The sequence below is a fragment of the Filicampus tigris genome, chromosome 9, assembly GCF_054856515.1.
Source record: "Filicampus tigris isolate MCC_2025a chromosome 9, RoL_Ftig_1.0, whole genome shotgun sequence".
Taxonomy (NCBI): Eukaryota; Metazoa; Chordata; class Actinopteri; order Syngnathiformes; family Syngnathidae; genus Filicampus; species Filicampus tigris.
The window spans coordinates 24066746-24083671 of record NC_141225.1 but is presented as its reverse complement, the minus strand read 5'-3'; the positions used below and the strand labels follow the sequence as shown (position 1 = coordinate 24083671).

The following is a 16926-nucleotide window of genomic DNA, read 5'->3' as shown; positions in this document are numbered from 1 at the left end:
GCATATAAATTGCCCTTCCCTGCCTTAAATGTTTGTCACTTGGTGTTTGCTGACTTACCTTTTTGCATTTAATCCACCCGCTCCATCTAACAGTAAATACACAAAGATTCTGACACAGTTTGTCATATCTCACCTATTTTATTATTCATATCTCATTATAAATAAAGAGGCACTATAACTCAATAGTCGAGGTAATAAATAATCTGAAATGTTAAAGTAGATTTACTCCGGCTGTCCGCACTTGTGACATTCAAGTAGGAATGACTGCAACAAAAGCCTAATATACTTCATGCTTAAAATAAAAATCTGACATTTGGATATCACTGTTGTGCGTTTCATTGTCTTATCAGTGACAACGGCGTTAAAAGTGAGCAGGTACAGTGGAGAGATGATGTCCGCAGGAAGCAAATGAATAAGCCTGTGTCTCCCTTTGCAGCTGACAGAGTTGCAAATGATTGAGTGATTAGGCAGTCAGGTTAGCGATGACAGCTCGGGTGAACTCGTCACTCGTGGCGTAACCACCAAGGTCTCCAGTGCGCACCTGTTGCAAACATAAGGACAGTGTGTTACTGTATGTATGCACAGCTGCAGCAGCACATGTCCACATGCGCTATTAAGGCTAGCATGCTCCACAGCATTTAAAAAACAACACTACAGAACATAGTAAAAGTTGGTTGTGTGAAATGCTCTTCAGTTTAGTATCCTACGGCATTCCCGCCCAAAACACACATTCACTCAGTATTATAAGGAGCAACTGGATACATTTGTCTTAGTGAAATACACTCACCAGTCTATGAACAGCGGCACAAACTATTGTGCAGCACTGATACGGCATTCATATTGGTTCTCAATAATCTTGAGGTATACCAAATGTTGCGGCTTGTGAGTTTATGTACTGTTTAGCAATTGGCTGTATTAAAAGTCCAACACTAGCAGGATCCAACAAAATAATTATTCCGAGCCATCTTATCTGAATTGTAATGTACAATTCTTCATTTAAATAAATCCATTTCACATAAATAACATTTGGCCTTAATGATCCTCCCTGTAAAATAAAATTGGATGCCAACAGCAAACCGCTTTTAGCACAAAACAAAACTAAACAAAAAACAATACAGCTCATATCTGAGTATATTCACTTTGGTGGAGATGGCCTGCTCTGCTCCACTGGTGATTTGAATGCTGAACAAGCTCCTATAAAACAATAAGAGCAAACCAACTCAAAAGGGTGTGTCTTTAGCGGTCTTTATTTGCGGTACCAAATTGTACAGGACAGGTAACACTTTTTCAAAAAAATCCAGTAATAAACATTCTCAGACAATGGTGTTGCAAAAAAGTAAAAAAATAAAAAGCTCCAAGTAGGGCAAAGACCACCAGCAAAGAAGCCCAAGTTGTGGAGGTTTAACAATTTCACCAGGTAGCAAATGTCTCACTGCAATGGTGAACAGCTTGCTGTGAACTTAAGAAACAGCGTAAACGGATTTCAGTAATGTGATAATTCACAGAACATTCGGCGTTGGTGGAGAGTGGCGCTCCAGCTTTTCATTCTTTAAAGGACCCTCTGTTAGTGTAGGCATTGTTAAGCCGCAGCCCCGTGATCATTGCTGGCTTCAAGTAACACATTAATAGGATGAGTAAACCCAGTAGTATGAAATCTTTCCAACTGTCATGTTGTCAGGGAGACGAGCACCGAGAAAACCATTTCACGACATATCAATGTCCATCATTAAAGAAACATCACGTGGAAGTGTACGTATATGGGAGAACACATCTAAATAGGTCGGTATTGCAGGCTATCCAAAACAGCACGCACAAAGTCGCCCGTGGTACAGTAACCGCCAAGGTCTCGTGTCCGAACCTGGGACATGCAAAGACACACACATACACATAGAGAAAGGGCAACGGTTAAGGTGAGGCTGGGTGTCAAACGGAAGGGGAAGGGCAAGTTATGCTGCAGTTATCAACTTTGATTAGGGGCAACGGCTTTTCCACTTGAAAATGTTACTGCAGGAAACTATGAAAACCACGCAGCACTGAACACATCAGGTGCTCACAAATAATCCAGGCCATGAGGCCCGAGACAAAGCGAGTCTTTTTTTTTTTTTTTTTTTTTTTTTTTTTTAAATCCAAGATGAGGAGATTATCTGTCTGATTTGAAGTTTGATTTCCCTTTCCGATCAAAGTCAGGAAAAAGGCCAGAGCCACGGACTCCTATTGCCACATGGAACTGAGTCAAGAACAGGAAATTGAGCCTGATACTTCCTACTTTAGCCAATGGAAAAGTGTTATGAGCGAGCAAGTAGAGCCAAGTTGGTTCCATGCAAAGGAACATTGGACAACAGGATGGCAAAGTTCCCTTTCAGCGGAGGATCACATTCAAACAGTTGCCATTCCATGTCTTAGATGAACAAGAGTGTCCAAGCACACACCTTCTGCCAACTCCTTACGAAGTCCCAACATTTCCAAGATGCCATTTGGCGAGCAAAAGTGGAGCCATTAGCGAACGGCAGACATGTTGAGGCACAGGCCAGTCCGAGCCATTTCAAGAAGAGAAAGAGACCAAAGTAGAAAAAGTTTCACAAAGGAAATACAAGAAGATCTCCAAGATTTTCCCAGTGAGTAGAACTTTGCGGGTCAATAATGTTAACAGCTAGCCACATAAGCACTGAGCATTGGCGTCAGCTCGTTTAGGCACGATTTGCGTGTTCACGTCCAGTGTGTGCGGCTAGCTTAATGATGTTAGTGGTTATCTGTTGTGTCAATGCATTGCACATACTGTAGGTGTTGCCACATGCTGAGGCTGCATGAAGCAACGGGCACGCAAGAGGCAGAGAGTAGCTCATGCACACTCACCTTCCCCTGTTTGATGACCCTTTTGACAGCATCCGACACCATTTGGGAGTGATAATCCAGACTGCAACACAAAGAGGTAACAACGACAGGACAATTTAGGACAGAAAGACTTGAGGCAGCTCTCCAATTGGGGAGCATTGCAGTCAGATTATCAAGGACATTTGTCACAGGCACAACCCAAGTGAATCCAAAACACAGTTTCTAAAGAAATGACAATTTGGGGAAAAGCTGAGTTCCATTTCACTGGCCACACCCAGTCCTGATTTCCATCAAATTTGTTGAATGAGGAAACTACTTCAGAAGTATCTGACTGAAAATGTGAGGCAAAAAAAGATCTTAAAGAAATCATCATGAGAGGAATATTCGGTGGAGTGACGAGACAAAAGTGTAGCTTTTTGTACGGTGTGAGGCTGTAACATCTGGAGTAAAAATAACATGCATGGCCTTTGATCAAAAACAACATCATGCCAACAATTTAACAACATCGTGGCGGTGATTACTTTCTCAGAAGGCCAGACAGCTTTGGATTTTTTCCCCTTCATAAAAAAAAAAATGGAACTGCATTTTACATTTACTTACAGTAGGTTGTCTTAAGACATTAAAAATGGTTTGATTATGTTAAACATTCAAGTGTGATCAATATTTTTTTTTTAAAAACTGAAATCAGGGAAGGGTGCAAATTCTGCTTCACAGCACTGTATACTTTTGCCCAACAATCACTTGTGTTGTTAGCATATGTTGCCATAAGGCGAACTCCGAGGGGGATCCTATTTATTAGGACTGCTTGGCTTACTTGAGGTGCCGGAGCATGTTGGCAGAACTCAGCAGCATGGCTGTGGGGTTGGCAATGTTCCTGCCTACTGCTTGTGCAAAGGGATGGCGCGCCCCCTACAAGGGAAGAAAATGATTTAGGATGCACGTCATAAGGAGTGTGAGACAGGGATAAATGGTCACCGCATACCACCAGTGACAAATGAGTGATTGAATGAAATCAGCAACAACGTTTGAAGCAGGGAGGGAAGGTAGAAAAGAAAGATACCGTCTCAAATACTGCATATTCTGCACTGTAGCTTTCGCCGGGAACAACACCTGCCCCTCCTACCAGTCCTGCTGCCAGGTTATCAATAATGTTGCCATACAAGTTGGGCATTACCAGCACATCGAACTGGTAAGGGTTCTGGACCAACTGCAGCAGGGGAAACAAAGCAACAACAAAACATAAACAAAGTGAATGGACCTAAACTAAGAAATGCAATGTAGTACATCACATGACATTCTTGTACTACAGAAAGGGTTCATAACCAAGGTCAAATTGAGTATATTTCCAAGAGCTCTGAGAAACATATTTGAAGTACTTCTTTTTTCTGCATGCATAAAAATGTATATTGCATATTACAAGTAGTCTGTCAGATGCGCTACTGTTAGCCAGTTGCTTGGTGTAAATGTCTTAAATAGCAAAGCACTCATGGGACACCCGTGGAAACACATTCAAACCATCAAAAAACTGGGAAGGGTGAAAATGTAGCTTTACCTGCATGCAGCAGTTATCGATGATTATGTTCTCATATTTGATTTTTGGGTACAGCTGTGCCACCTCCGCACAGCTCTGCAGAAAAAGGCCATCACCTAATTTCCTGTAATTGGACACTGATTAGGACACGGGTTAAAATGACACAAATAATCTTATTCAAATGACGAGTAGAAGGAAATGGCGCCAAAATGTATTCAATGAGCTTTCTTACATGATATTGGCCTTGTGAACAGCCGTGACCTTGTTTCGGCCCTTCTTGGTGGCATAATCGAAGGCAAACTTGGCGATGCGCCTCGACTTCTCTCTGGTGATGATCTTCAGACATTCAATCACACCTGTCACACTCTGAAAAGCAAGTACATTGCTTGTCAACAAGTGCCTACATCAGAGGTCACAGAGCAACTGTATTTCTTGGGTACTGATCAATGTGAAGGGCTAAGTTTGATACACCCTCACACAAATTTACAAAAACGATCAGAGTTAAATTATCCCCTCCTTGTGATGGCCTCCACTAGTTCATCTCCACTAATGTGATGGTTTGGTCATCCACAATATTGACCTTTGAACTAGACTAATTTTTGTTAACATTATTGCCATTGTCGCACAAACGAAAATGAAAGAATAGCATCAAAAAGTTCACTGGTATGAGGCTTTTTTTTTATGACCATTTCATTAATGAGCGCCTTTTACAACAGGCCAACTGACTACTCGTGGTCGTTGGGAGCTACCTGCTGCCCACAGTGTGCACCATGTTGGTGACCTCTATCCCAGCTCTTAGTGCACTGAAAAAATAGCATCCCCTAGTGACAACCCCCAATAACTGTAGCATGTATTTTCCTGTCCGCTGTGATAGTGGCTCCTCTTCAACCTAACGAACCGTCACGTTTACCTCATGCTCCAAGGAGCTGTACTCCCCCTCTGTCTGTTCTCGGATGATCACCAGGTCCAGATTGTTGTGGCGTGTGCTATAGCCTGGCAAGCTATTCACATGAACCACATTGGCAAAAAGGTCCAGCTTACGTCTGGTGAAAGAAGGTGTATTTTGTTTTTGGAATGGAAAAAAACAATTGAATCAAAATATGCAAAGACAACGATATGGTCTAACTTGTACCTCAGTCTCATCTCATATGAAGCCAACTCCCCTTTGAACTCCATAGGTGTGTGGATCTTTCCTGAATAATCAAAAACAGGCAAGATAGAGTTTTTTTTCTCTTCTTTTACATAACCGATTTTCACTTGAGACTAATCAACGCGTAAAGTGAAATACCTTTAATTGCTACTCTGTTGCTCTTCATAGAACTCAACACTTGATCCAGCTTCTCCTCGCTGGCCATGTTCTGTACTTCACTCAAATGAAACTCCTCAAATTCCACAGGGACATCTCCTGCCTGTGGTTGGGCAATTAGGAGAAAAGTGTTAGCACAGCACAGAAAAGCACAATATCAAAAATCTATTATTTTAATGTAATAGGACAAAAGAACAACTTTATAGAAGGCCAACGTATACATATATTTAAAGGTATTTAGGTAGATAAAACTAATTAGATAAGAAGGCAACAATTTGACTATTCTGTTGTCATGATTACATTTTTACATGCAATACATGAAACATGACCTCTGAATTTAACCAAGCACAGTGAACAATGGAGTTAGTGGTGAGTAGGAAGGATGCATACATACTATACATCATATATCAAGACGTTCCCTGTCTATCTACAGATTCTGATTCATTTGTGTCATTGGGGGAAAGTACTTTGAACACATCCTTGACAGCAGACATCAGCTCAGGTCCAACACCATCCCCTGGAACCATCGTGACCTTAAAGGTTGCATCGGCACGAGCGGGCGGCACCTCCGAGCCAAAGCGAACAGCAGAGATGCTCAAAGGTCGACGGACCAACTGCTGCCACTGAGGGCCACCCAGACCCTGACAACAGAAGAACAAGAACAATTAAAAGCTCTTGCACTAGATGACAGGTTCAATAAAACTGTACCCAATTGTTGCCATTCATAGAATATATATCTTTAGAGTACACCAGCTTTGCGATCAATTTAACAAGTTCACATTTTACACCAAGTAAGTCGAAGAATTAAGAGGTCATCCTTTTTGTTTGATGGAGTACCATGAGATTTTTCTTATGTAAAATGGGTGCCTTGGTTTAATAAAGGTTGGGAAACACTGATTTAATGAATGTCAGAGTTTAAAAACCACCACAACAAAGGACCATTAACATTTGGACCTGATCAACTGTCACTATAAATAAAAAATAATAAAACGACTTACATTGCACACACCTACATAGTATATTGACAATTGACTGATTGGAAATACATTCATATGAAAAGTGGAATAATAGAACGAGGAATCGTTCATCATCTAATTTTGATTTAAGTAATCATGCATTTGGATAAATCATCATTTGTTGCACGATGAGAGCCACCACTGTGTATAATGGATGCTTGTATTTATCTGATGAATCACAATCACAGGGCGTTTGTATTCAGATCAAACCACTGGTTGCCCAGTGTGGCATATGTTATTTCGCAACCTCGAAATACAAATGACAAATTAACGCAGCCATTTAGCAGACATGTTCATTCGTTGTGCATTGGCAAATAGGGATCAGCCAGTGCACAACCTTCCACATCCTATCTGGAAGCTGATACTGTATCTACCCTAGTACACTTTCTTACAATTTATTTTCCTTCAGAAGAACTTGTTAAATCAGCTAAGGAGTAAGGAAGCCACTACGACAGAATTGCTTAGGAGTTGTAGCTAGTAACAGGAAAGTGCTAGCATAAATCCGTATGGGACATTGACAATAAACTAGATTGATATTAAATTCACACATTCCGCAGCATATTTTCCACTTTAGGTTTACTGTTTGGGGAGGGAAAAAACACAGCTTTTAAACATCTATGCACTCACCTTGAGCAATGTTACCAGTCCGCTTTTCATGACAGTCGCCATGGCCAAGGAAATTAGTCTCTTCTTTGTGCAGTAGCAGTAGTGGCAGTTACACTATACTACCGCCACGAAGTGGAAAATGTGCGCAGCGACATGGGAAGCAACCCAAACACTATGAGGATGTACTGTGCATTAACTGCTTTTTATCTATTTTATTCATCTGTTTTTTTAGCTTTTTTTTTTTTAAGAGGTTTGCTTGGATCGAAAAAAAAGCTCGTCTCCACCAGCACCTTGACTTAAAACAACACAATCAAACAGCAACTGCAGGGAAAGGGTTAGGATACAAGATACTTTTGATTATGTGATGCTTGATTGATTAATAATGTTGGGTGAAACCAAAATAACATGCCCCATTGGTCAGAGCTAGTATCACTTTATAAATACATCCCTGTCAAACAATGTCTGGATGCGCTTTTTTTTAATTATTGTATCTGTAACACGATATCATGGAAGCGTGCAGTGTCATCACTTGAAATGGGCCCATCCTAAATAGGTCAGGGGTTTCCCAGTCCTATTTCGGTCCAATGACACTGACTGTTGGAAGACAGGATGATTCCGCTGTCACTATGTGGAAGAGCAGAACTCAAAATAACAAGGCCTTTTGAGTATTTTATTTGGTCATCCATGCAAGGCGAGTACAATATTGGTCACGTAGCCGAGTCTATTTAGACTGAAGATACAGTAAAGGTCGCTGATTTGCTCCTGGGTTTTGGTCAGAGGTGCAGTACATTCTGTACTTGAGTAGAGGTCGAGACACGTAGAAAAAAAATGACTACAAAGCCTTTTATAAAATGATCTGATCAGCCTATTCTCCAAAATGGCATTGTACTCATAACAACTACTACAATAATACATTTTTGAGTGAGGTTAATTTTTTGGAATGCGTGATTCTGTTGTACATGTTTAAGTTATGTCAACTTATTTCCTTTTATAAAGATGTACTTTTGTGATTTGGTGCAATCCCAGAGACAGTCCCCAAGCTGTTTTACACCATGGACCGGTTACATGTAATGAAATATTTTGATGCCTGCCACCTTGTTGGTGACCCCACCATGCTCAGCCATCTTTGTAGGCCCTCATTTTCGGGGGAGTTTCTCATGCAGAACAGGCTTACGGCTGAGCTCGATTAACCTGAGGAAGGAAACAATCGCTGCAAGAAGACATTACATTCAGTATGTTCATTCACAAGATACGTTCTGTCCTTGAGTACGCTTGCTGCGCCACTGCCCCCCTCAAAAAGAAAATGCAAAATGTTTGGTATGCAAACACACAGTGACACACTTGAACCCGGTGCGCTTTTCATGTTTTCAGTGCGCACCTGTGCACCACCTCCTTGCACCCCTGGTTATTATGCATTGATAAACAAAAACTATGGCTGGTGTAAATTGGGACTGCTTGCTGTACATGCCTATATGCCTATACAGAAACTCTACATGTTACATGCTGTACTACGTTTATTTGTCTTTTAAATGTAGGATATCGATAGAATAATAATTCCAAACCCAGTGCTATTGAACAGGGCTGCTTTCCAGCATGTTTTAGATGTCTCCGTCCTCCAACACACCTGATTCAAATGATCTGGATCGTTAGCAGGCTTCTCAGAAATGATAAAGAGCTGATCATTTGAATCTGTTGTGATGGATGAGAGAGACATCTAAAACATGCTGGAAAGGGGCTCTCGTGGAGTGGGGTTGGACACCCCCAAAAAACTGTAATATAGAAAATAAACTAGAAGGCGCAATAACTGCTGTTTCTGTTGTCAGTATTCTCCCCAATAAGGGCTGTTTAAATGGGTGTGGCTCATACCTGACCCTGTAAGTTTACATTCGGGGACCAAATGCTTCGTTGGACAAGGTGCCTGTTCAGTGGATGACAGTGGCAGCGTGGTATGTGAGTTTACCATATATGGGCAAAGCCAAGTGTCGTGAGGGCGCTACCTGCTTCCGGGTTTGTGTGACCAGGGAGTGCTGCTCAGCCTGCTGGCTCCACTGATTCATTGATTTCAAAGTGCAACGTCAAGCAAGTGATCAACAGGAACAATGTCGTATGAACTGAGTGAGTATGCATGTTGAGTTACCTGATGAAAAAAATGCAACGCAAATCTTCATTTGTGTGTTTTTCTTCGCTCAAGTCAGTCGGTTAGCACGACGCTAGTTAGCTAGTCTCGCCCGCAGCCGATTTGATTATTTTGACACATCCTCCCTCGTGATCTAGACACTTGTAAAACTCTTGCTGCCCTCTGAATGTATGATTATTTCAAAGATTAATTGATCGTTTTAGAAATGTTTATCCTCTTTGAACTCGTGTCATTTAGCGTGTTGTTTTTCTGAGCTAGCGTGTGACACGGTGTGTGTGTGTGTGTGCGCGTTAATGTGCTCATGCATTGTTATGACATGCCAGAACGGGCTGGAACTCCCTTCTTCCTCCAGGAAACCCCACCCAAGGGTGCTTAATCAATTAAAAGCGCGTTTACGGACTGGTCTTATCTACTGATTCCAGGAGAAGAAGAAAAAAACCCCCACACACAACCATGCGAAGCTGTCGTGCAGTTTAAATGCATTGGTTGCTCCTACCTTTGCTGCTGACATTTGTGATAAGGAATAATAAATGTAAATGAAACGTGGCTCTGTATTAAGAAAACAGAATAAATGCGATGGTAAACATACCGAAGTCAGTTAGTGTCTTTTCCCAAATTTGCTTGAACGATGCTGTGCATGTGTGTTTCACCACCCTTTTATTGGGACAAGGAAGCCATTTTTCATTAAAAAAATCTCAAGACACACCACCAAACTAAAGTGTCACAGTAAGAATGAATACTAAAATAATGATGAATTTATCTCAATTTAATAATAATGATAAAAAAGATTTTATTGTTCTGCCCGTTACTGTACGGCACTAGCATATGTAGATGAACAAAGATATATTCCTTGTTAATGACTTACATTTTTCTGATCAATTAATTTGGATAATTTCCAACGACACTCCTGATGATTTGTAGTGGCACACTAATGTGCTACGGCACCCTGCTTGGGAATCACTACTCGAGATGTTATGATAACAGGAGAATACATGAGTAAAGTCATTTTTTGATCATCCCTTTGACCATTTGTCACACAGAAGAAAAATGTCCAGAATTGTAATGATTCAAAAAGATTCTCCTGTGGTTGAATTCTTGTTTGTGAATTAGAAGCAATATCAATGACAGCCTTGAAAGTACAAATGGACCGATGGAAATGTTGTTAAGCACCTTTCAGTGGAATTGTACCACTGAGCTTCTATTCCAATGAATGAACAAGTTCAGTTCAGATGATTGTAGAATGTAAACATGTAGTTTTTATGTAGTATTGATTTGACCTGGGCAGCTTTCCCCATAATTTTCATTACATTTAACCATATGTATGCACAGTAACTAATACGGCATTCTCTCACTATGATATCTACTTTCAGGACAAGTGTTTGCCAGTCTCCCGCAGATGGAAAGGGGAGTCGCCAAAGTGATTAGTGGTGATCCGAAAGGCAACAACTTTCTCTATACCAACGGGAAGTGTGTCATCATCCGGAACATCCATGTAATTATTAAAAAAAATATTTATATGTATTATTTTAAAAAAAAAATAAAAAAAACAACTAAATTTAGAGACATTTCATTTTGGCATGGGGTATACAGATAAGATGAGGAGAGACCTTGTTATGTGAGGAAAATAGAATTTCTTTATGTATTAACTCGCTCTGTGACCTGAAAGCAGGTCTTTGTGGAAAAAGTACAATTGAGGCAATATTAGAAGTCCACTACTGTCTCTCATGCCATCTACGTATTTTTCCCAGAGTATATGCACAATTAGAAAACTCACTAAAGATTTCGGAAAAACAAACAATGAGCTATGACCTTATTTCAGTTTTGCAGACTCAGACCAGTTGATACCTTGTTTTTTGTTGTTGTTGTTCCTCTTTTTGAAGAACCCAGCCATAGCAGACATTTACACTGAACATGCCCATTCAGTTACTGTTGCAAAGTACGCCCCCAGTGGATTCTACATCGCATCTGGAGGTAACGAATGAGGCCATGTATGAAAATGTATCACATACTGTCTGTGAACATTGTAATGTATCTCCACAATAAAGTCGCCATGAGTTCGTACAATTTTTTTTAGATGTATCAGGAAAGATCCGTATCTGGGACACCACACAGAAGGAGCACCTACTCAAGTATGAGTACCTCCCAATATCGGGCAGGGTCAAGGACATCGCGTGGACAGAGGACAGCAAAAGGATTGCTGTTGTTGGGGATGGACGAGAGAAGTAAGCATCTGGCTTTCCTTTTCAGATGTCCAAATGAAGCTCATCGCTAACCACCATATTTAACTTGGTGCTGGACTTGAGAATAAAATATGAAATATAGAGCAGAATTATGTAGTAATACTTGTTTTTCCTTGTTGTGTTAAACTCATTTTAATGATTAGATTAGCCAGTTAAATTTTGATTGTACACAAATGGCACCAATAGAGATGAAATAGTCTGACAGTCGTGGCAATCAAATTTGAAACAATTCATTTGTCATGCAAACCATTTACAATTGATTTAGCAACTATGTGGTTTTTGCAATTATAAATTGCAAGTGGCAACAAACAAAGTGGATTTTCATGCATGGAAGACCTAACAAAAATATTTGATGGGACACTTCTCTAGTCCTTGAACGAGAAGCCACATTTACAGTACTGACAAGTTGTTGTCTTATTTGTATTTCAAGCAGTGATTCTTTCTGTGCAGCTTGGGGTACTCGTACCACTTGGAGAAAAACTGCTTTACGTTTGCATTTCATTCTGAAGGTTTGGATCTGTGTTCCTGTGGGACTCTGGCTCTTCAGTAGGAAGTATTTCTGGCCACTCCAAATTAATCAACAGCGTAGACATTCGTCCAAAACGTCCCTACCGGATGGTCACTGCCAGCGATGACACCTCTGCTTCTTTTTGCGAGGGGCCTCCCTTCAAGTTCAAGTTCACAATACGTGTGAGTAAAGATCTTTTTGTTTCTGTTGGGGTGTTGTTGTTTTGTTTTGTTTAAATCAAATTAGATGAAAGTAGATATAATGATTCATGGTTAATTTTTCTTTAGAACAAGAATTCTATGGTAATTTGTGTTCTAGCTCTAGTTAATTAATTGTGGTGTTGACCTGCACTAAATCACACCGAGAATCGTTTCTACTATTATGCACTTTTCATGTTGCCAAATACGGTAATGGAAATATATGTGGAAAATGTGGTGTCAATTCATGAATTATTCATGTCAATTAATGAAAAGAAATGTTCCTTTTTGTTTTGTGTGTCCTGCTAACAGGATCACACTCAGTTTGTCAACTGTGTTCGTTACTCTCCTGCTGGAAATCACTTTGCCACAGCTGGTGCTGACGGCCAGGTAAGCGTTGAGGCCATGAGAGATTCTCATTACCTGATGAAAACCATAATTGATTATTCAAGTAAAATGTTGATCCACAAAGTAGTAAATGGACATTGGATAGCATTTGTTGCAGTTAAATCCATTTGGTTTCCACAGATTATTGTCTTTGATGGAGATAACGGTGAGCGAGTCATCAGCCTGGGAGGAGAAAAGGCTCACAAAGGAGGAGTATATGCTGTAAGTTTGGCCACCTTTTTCACTTTGAGAGTGCCCGTTTTCTTTGTTGTGAATTTAACTTTTGATTGGTACAGGAGTATTGGTCTGGGAAGTAGTTATGGACTGGGCTGAGGTCGCAGGAGTGCCAAATTTTGAGGGGAGAAAAACAAATGTACTAGTTAGTGGCTGTTAAAAAAAAAAAAAATGGTTTCCTTCTATTTGTTTTGTGCCCTCCTACCCATTTTAGGAGTCCCCTTAAATGGCCACAGCAAGCTACAGTGTGGCATCTTTGAGGGTTTCCTGCTAAGATTGACATATATGATAATAATAATGCATCAGATTTTATATGGTGCTTTTGTGCAAATGAATTGAATAGACAAGTTAAGTGGGATGTCACAAATGTAATGTGGCTTAAACATGCTGACGTTTGTGACCCTCTTGCATTGCCAAACGTGTGAAGAATGGTCGCATGAAAGGGTCAAATACACTATCAAGTGGTAAATATTGGACTGGTTGAAGAGAGGCGCTTTGTCGTCTTGTTAGCGGGCACAAATGCTTTTCTTGCTCCATGCCCGAGCGACCCACGCTACCCCGCTGGCTATGGTTGATTAATTGTGTGTTAAAACACCAGCCTCATTTTCTTTTCTTCCCTAGATAAGCTGGAGCCCAGACAGCTCCCAGCTGATTTCTGCCTCAGGGGACAAGACTGTCAAGCTCTGGGATGTTAGCACCGGTACAGCGGTCACCACCTTCAACTTGGGCAGTGATGTAGCCGATCAGCAGCTGGGCTGTCTGTGGCAGAACGAACACCTCCTCAGCATCTCCCTGTCAGGCTACATTAACTACTTGGACAAGAACAATCCGAACCAACCCATACGCACCGTCAAGGTCAGGCCAACAGAATTGTATTTCTTTTTTGGGGGGGCCATATTCAGGCTCTGCTTCACTGTGTAGATGTATTCATATACAGTGGTACCTTGAGATGCCAGTGAGCCGACTTAAAAATTTTTGGGGATACGAGCCGCTAATCGGCCGATTTGTTGCTTCGACTTGTTCTTCCCACAGGGCCACAGCAAATCCATCCAGTGTGTGACAATTCACAGAAGTGATGGGCGACCATACATCTACACGGGGAGTCATGATGGCCACATCAATATCCTTCACAACCATTTGCACATTTTGGAACGTCTTGGTCTCACGTTGCAGGCATTCTCCTTTACTTTAACACCATTTTAATACAAATAAAATGTCATGACACTGAATTTCAATAAGAAAGTAGAAAACAGATGTCAGGATGTGCGTGCATACAATGTGAGGGCTAAATTTTGGGATCATTGCAGAAAAATATATATTGCACAAAGTCAGTGTTTTGTGCCCAGGGTTTTTTTTTTTCCCCTTCACATTTATGCCATAATTTTCACTTAACTGTAGTCTTACATTACTGGGATGCAGAAACTGGGGAGAATGATTGTTTCTCAGGGAAGGGCCACCGCAACCAGGTGAGCAAAATGGTCGTCAATGTTGCTGACGAGGTGGTGACGTGCAGCATGGATGACACGGCGCGCTACACCAGCATCAACAAGAAGGATTACAGGTAGAGGCCATCACACGTAATTTCAAAAAAAGCATTGGTTCTACGTGTATCTGTAAGCAACTTGGCATTGTTAGATGTCAGTGTGTTTAAACACAGTTAAGGCAGTCTTCTATTCGGGACTTGCTTCACCATTTCTGTCAGACTATGGAGTTCTTCCAAAAGTTCAGTTACTAATTATATTTTGTCATCTTCCAAGGGGTGTGTAGCACTGCAATAAGTGCAGAGGACACATCTCATGTTGTTCTCACGTACAAGTGACTGATGGCATGCCAAATGTAATTTAGCGGAGCCCAGAATGACTCCACCTCCATTTGTAAATTATTTATTCATATAAATGAGCAGAGGTGTGTGTTTTCAGTGCATCTGATGTGGTGGAAATGGGTTCCCAGCCTAAAAGCGTCTCAACTGCCGCTGGTAACCTAACACTGGTTGTGTGCATTGGGCAGGTAATCTCTTTTCGTTGCTGTCTAATCGGTTGTTGATCCTCGTTAAGAATTCCAAATGCATCATTTTGCTCTACATTAATGTTAGAATAATTGTTTTATTGTTTATGAATGTCTCATTTGGTGTGAACCTGACAATTGGCAAATCCCTTCGGCTGGTCCTGAAGCTCATCCCTTTGGTTGTGCTTTTTCTAGGTTGTCTTACTGAAGGACAAACGAAAAGTCTTCACACTGGATAACCTTGGCTACGAGCCTGAAGTTGGAGTTCTCGATCCTGCGGGGAACACCGCCGCCATTGGGGGAGAAGTAAGTGGACATCTAAGCGTAGTCCATCACAATCAGCCTCGATCGAGCACTGAATGTGAACAGCCTCCTAATTACACACAGAAAAGAAAACAACAACTTTTAACACATTTAATTGCTCCTGGTAAATAAGACCTCTTACCCCTCACCCCCCATTCTTCTCTTCCGCAGGATGGTACAATTCGTCTGTACTCGGTCCAAGGCAATACTCTGAAGGATGAGGGAAAAACCATACAAGCTAAAGGGGCCATCACAGATATGGCTTACTCGAACGATGGAGCCTATTTGGCTGTCATAGATAACAAGAAAGTGGCCACAGCCTTTAATGTGGCAGATGGCTACTCGGTAAATATGTCTGTCTGTTATTTTAGGTTTTGTGTGTGTGTGTGTGTGTGTGTGTGTGTGTGTGTTTTTTTTTTTTTTTTTTTTTTTAAACATTTAACATCCACAGCTTCCAATATTTAATTACCCCCTTCTCCCTGCTATTCTGTCTAAGGTAAAAAATGAGTTTTATGGACACCATGCAAAACCAGTTACTTTAGCCTGGGCACCTGATAATGAGCACTTTGCAACCGGTGGGATGGACATGATGGTTTATATCTGGACAGTTCATGATGCAGATAAACACCTGAAGTTGCAAGGTAGGCCAAACAGCCCGCTATAGATACACATGCAGGACATACACACGTGCCTACTTCACATGTTCCTCCACCTGGGGCAACCCTTAGACCCTTAAAAGAGGACTCACATAAGATAAATGTATGATGTTTCCACAAAAAATAGATTCCAAGAGTATTAATACACTTTTTTCTTTTCCTTTTTTTTTTTGCGCTTTCCGTAGACTGCCACAAGTTGCACCACGTCAGCGGCCTGTCTTGGATTGACGCAAATACTCTGGTCACCACTTCTCACGATGCCAGTGTCAAGCAGTGGACTATTAAATACTGAGACGCATGCTGAAAAGGACCCATCCCCCCAGGGACAAGGACTACTGTAGAGTTCAATCAAATAACCCCCCACCCCCCCCCCCCCACCCTCCCACCACAATATAAATGGTGTGTTTTGCTGTCTGTAAACATCGGGTTGCGGTAAAAAGAAACAAACAAAAAAATGAAAGAAATGAAAATGAGCTAAAGATTTGTCCTTGTGCAAATACGTGCAACAGCCAGAGACTCTATTTGACATCTCATTGAGTGGACACTGCTCAACATTCCATAAATAATGGCGCTTGTCAGTAGTTGGGCTCAATGCATCCTAACTTGGATGAACCGAAAGTGTTGTTTAACACTAACGTTGTGTTTCAAAGACGTTTTAATCTTTGGGTTACGTTTCTGAAATGAGAAGCCCTCCGTGCGGTTGCCTGTCACATTTTCCTTTGAAAGGGGATGGAGAGCAGTGGATGCGTGCAGCTTTTTGCTTTCTAGTGTCACTTTTTGCTATTCATAGCGCTTCTTCTTGGACTAGGGAGCATTTATAGCAACCGAAAACAAATATACAATCATTAAGTCGTTCATTCGAGGATCTTATCTTGTATCTTTTGGGGCCCACTACGCTTGTCTCACTATTTTCATGTCTTGTCTATGCATTTGTTAATATTGCTGAAAATAAAACAATTTTGCATTTCC

General features: G+C 41.1%; 2 protein-coding genes across 3 annotated transcripts; one reads left to right on the top strand and one right to left on the bottom strand.

Moving 5' to 3' along the window:
• Positions 1–118: 118 nt before the first annotated feature.
• idh3b (isocitrate dehydrogenase (NAD(+)) 3 non-catalytic subunit beta) lies at positions 119–7476 on the bottom strand. 2 transcript variants are annotated; one of them, XM_086041373.1, is made up of 11 exons: positions 7313–7476; positions 6137–6310; positions 5652–5772; positions 5496–5556; positions 5274–5406; positions 4596–4729; positions 4385–4487; positions 3893–4039; positions 3647–3741; positions 2854–2914; positions 119–541 (listed from the first exon to the last, which is right to left on the bottom strand). In XM_086041373.1, the coding sequence occupies exons 1-11, from the start codon at positions 7352–7354 to the stop codon at positions 464–466; spliced, it is 1149 nt and encodes a 382-aa protein (XP_085897499.1). In that variant the 5' UTR covers positions 7355–7476; the 3' UTR covers positions 119–463. The 2 variants fall into 2 exon arrangements, with proteins under 2 accessions (XP_085897499.1, XP_085897498.1); XM_086041372.1 differs by lacking the exon at positions 119–541 and adding an exon at positions 1232–1858.
• Positions 7477–9216: 1740 nt separating this feature from the next.
• On the top strand, positions 9217–16926 carry wdr1 (WD repeat domain 1). The gene is made up of 15 exons (XM_086041533.1): positions 9217–9406; positions 10799–10920; positions 11309–11399; positions 11503–11650; positions 12178–12358; positions 12686–12763; positions 12902–12982; positions 13616–13849; positions 14027–14116; positions 14401–14555; positions 14914–15001; positions 15194–15304; positions 15473–15646; positions 15798–15942; positions 16143–16926. The coding sequence occupies exons 1-15, from the start codon at positions 9391–9393 to the stop codon at positions 16247–16249; spliced, it is 1821 nt and encodes a 606-aa protein (XP_085897659.1). The 5' UTR covers positions 9217–9390; the 3' UTR covers positions 16250–16926.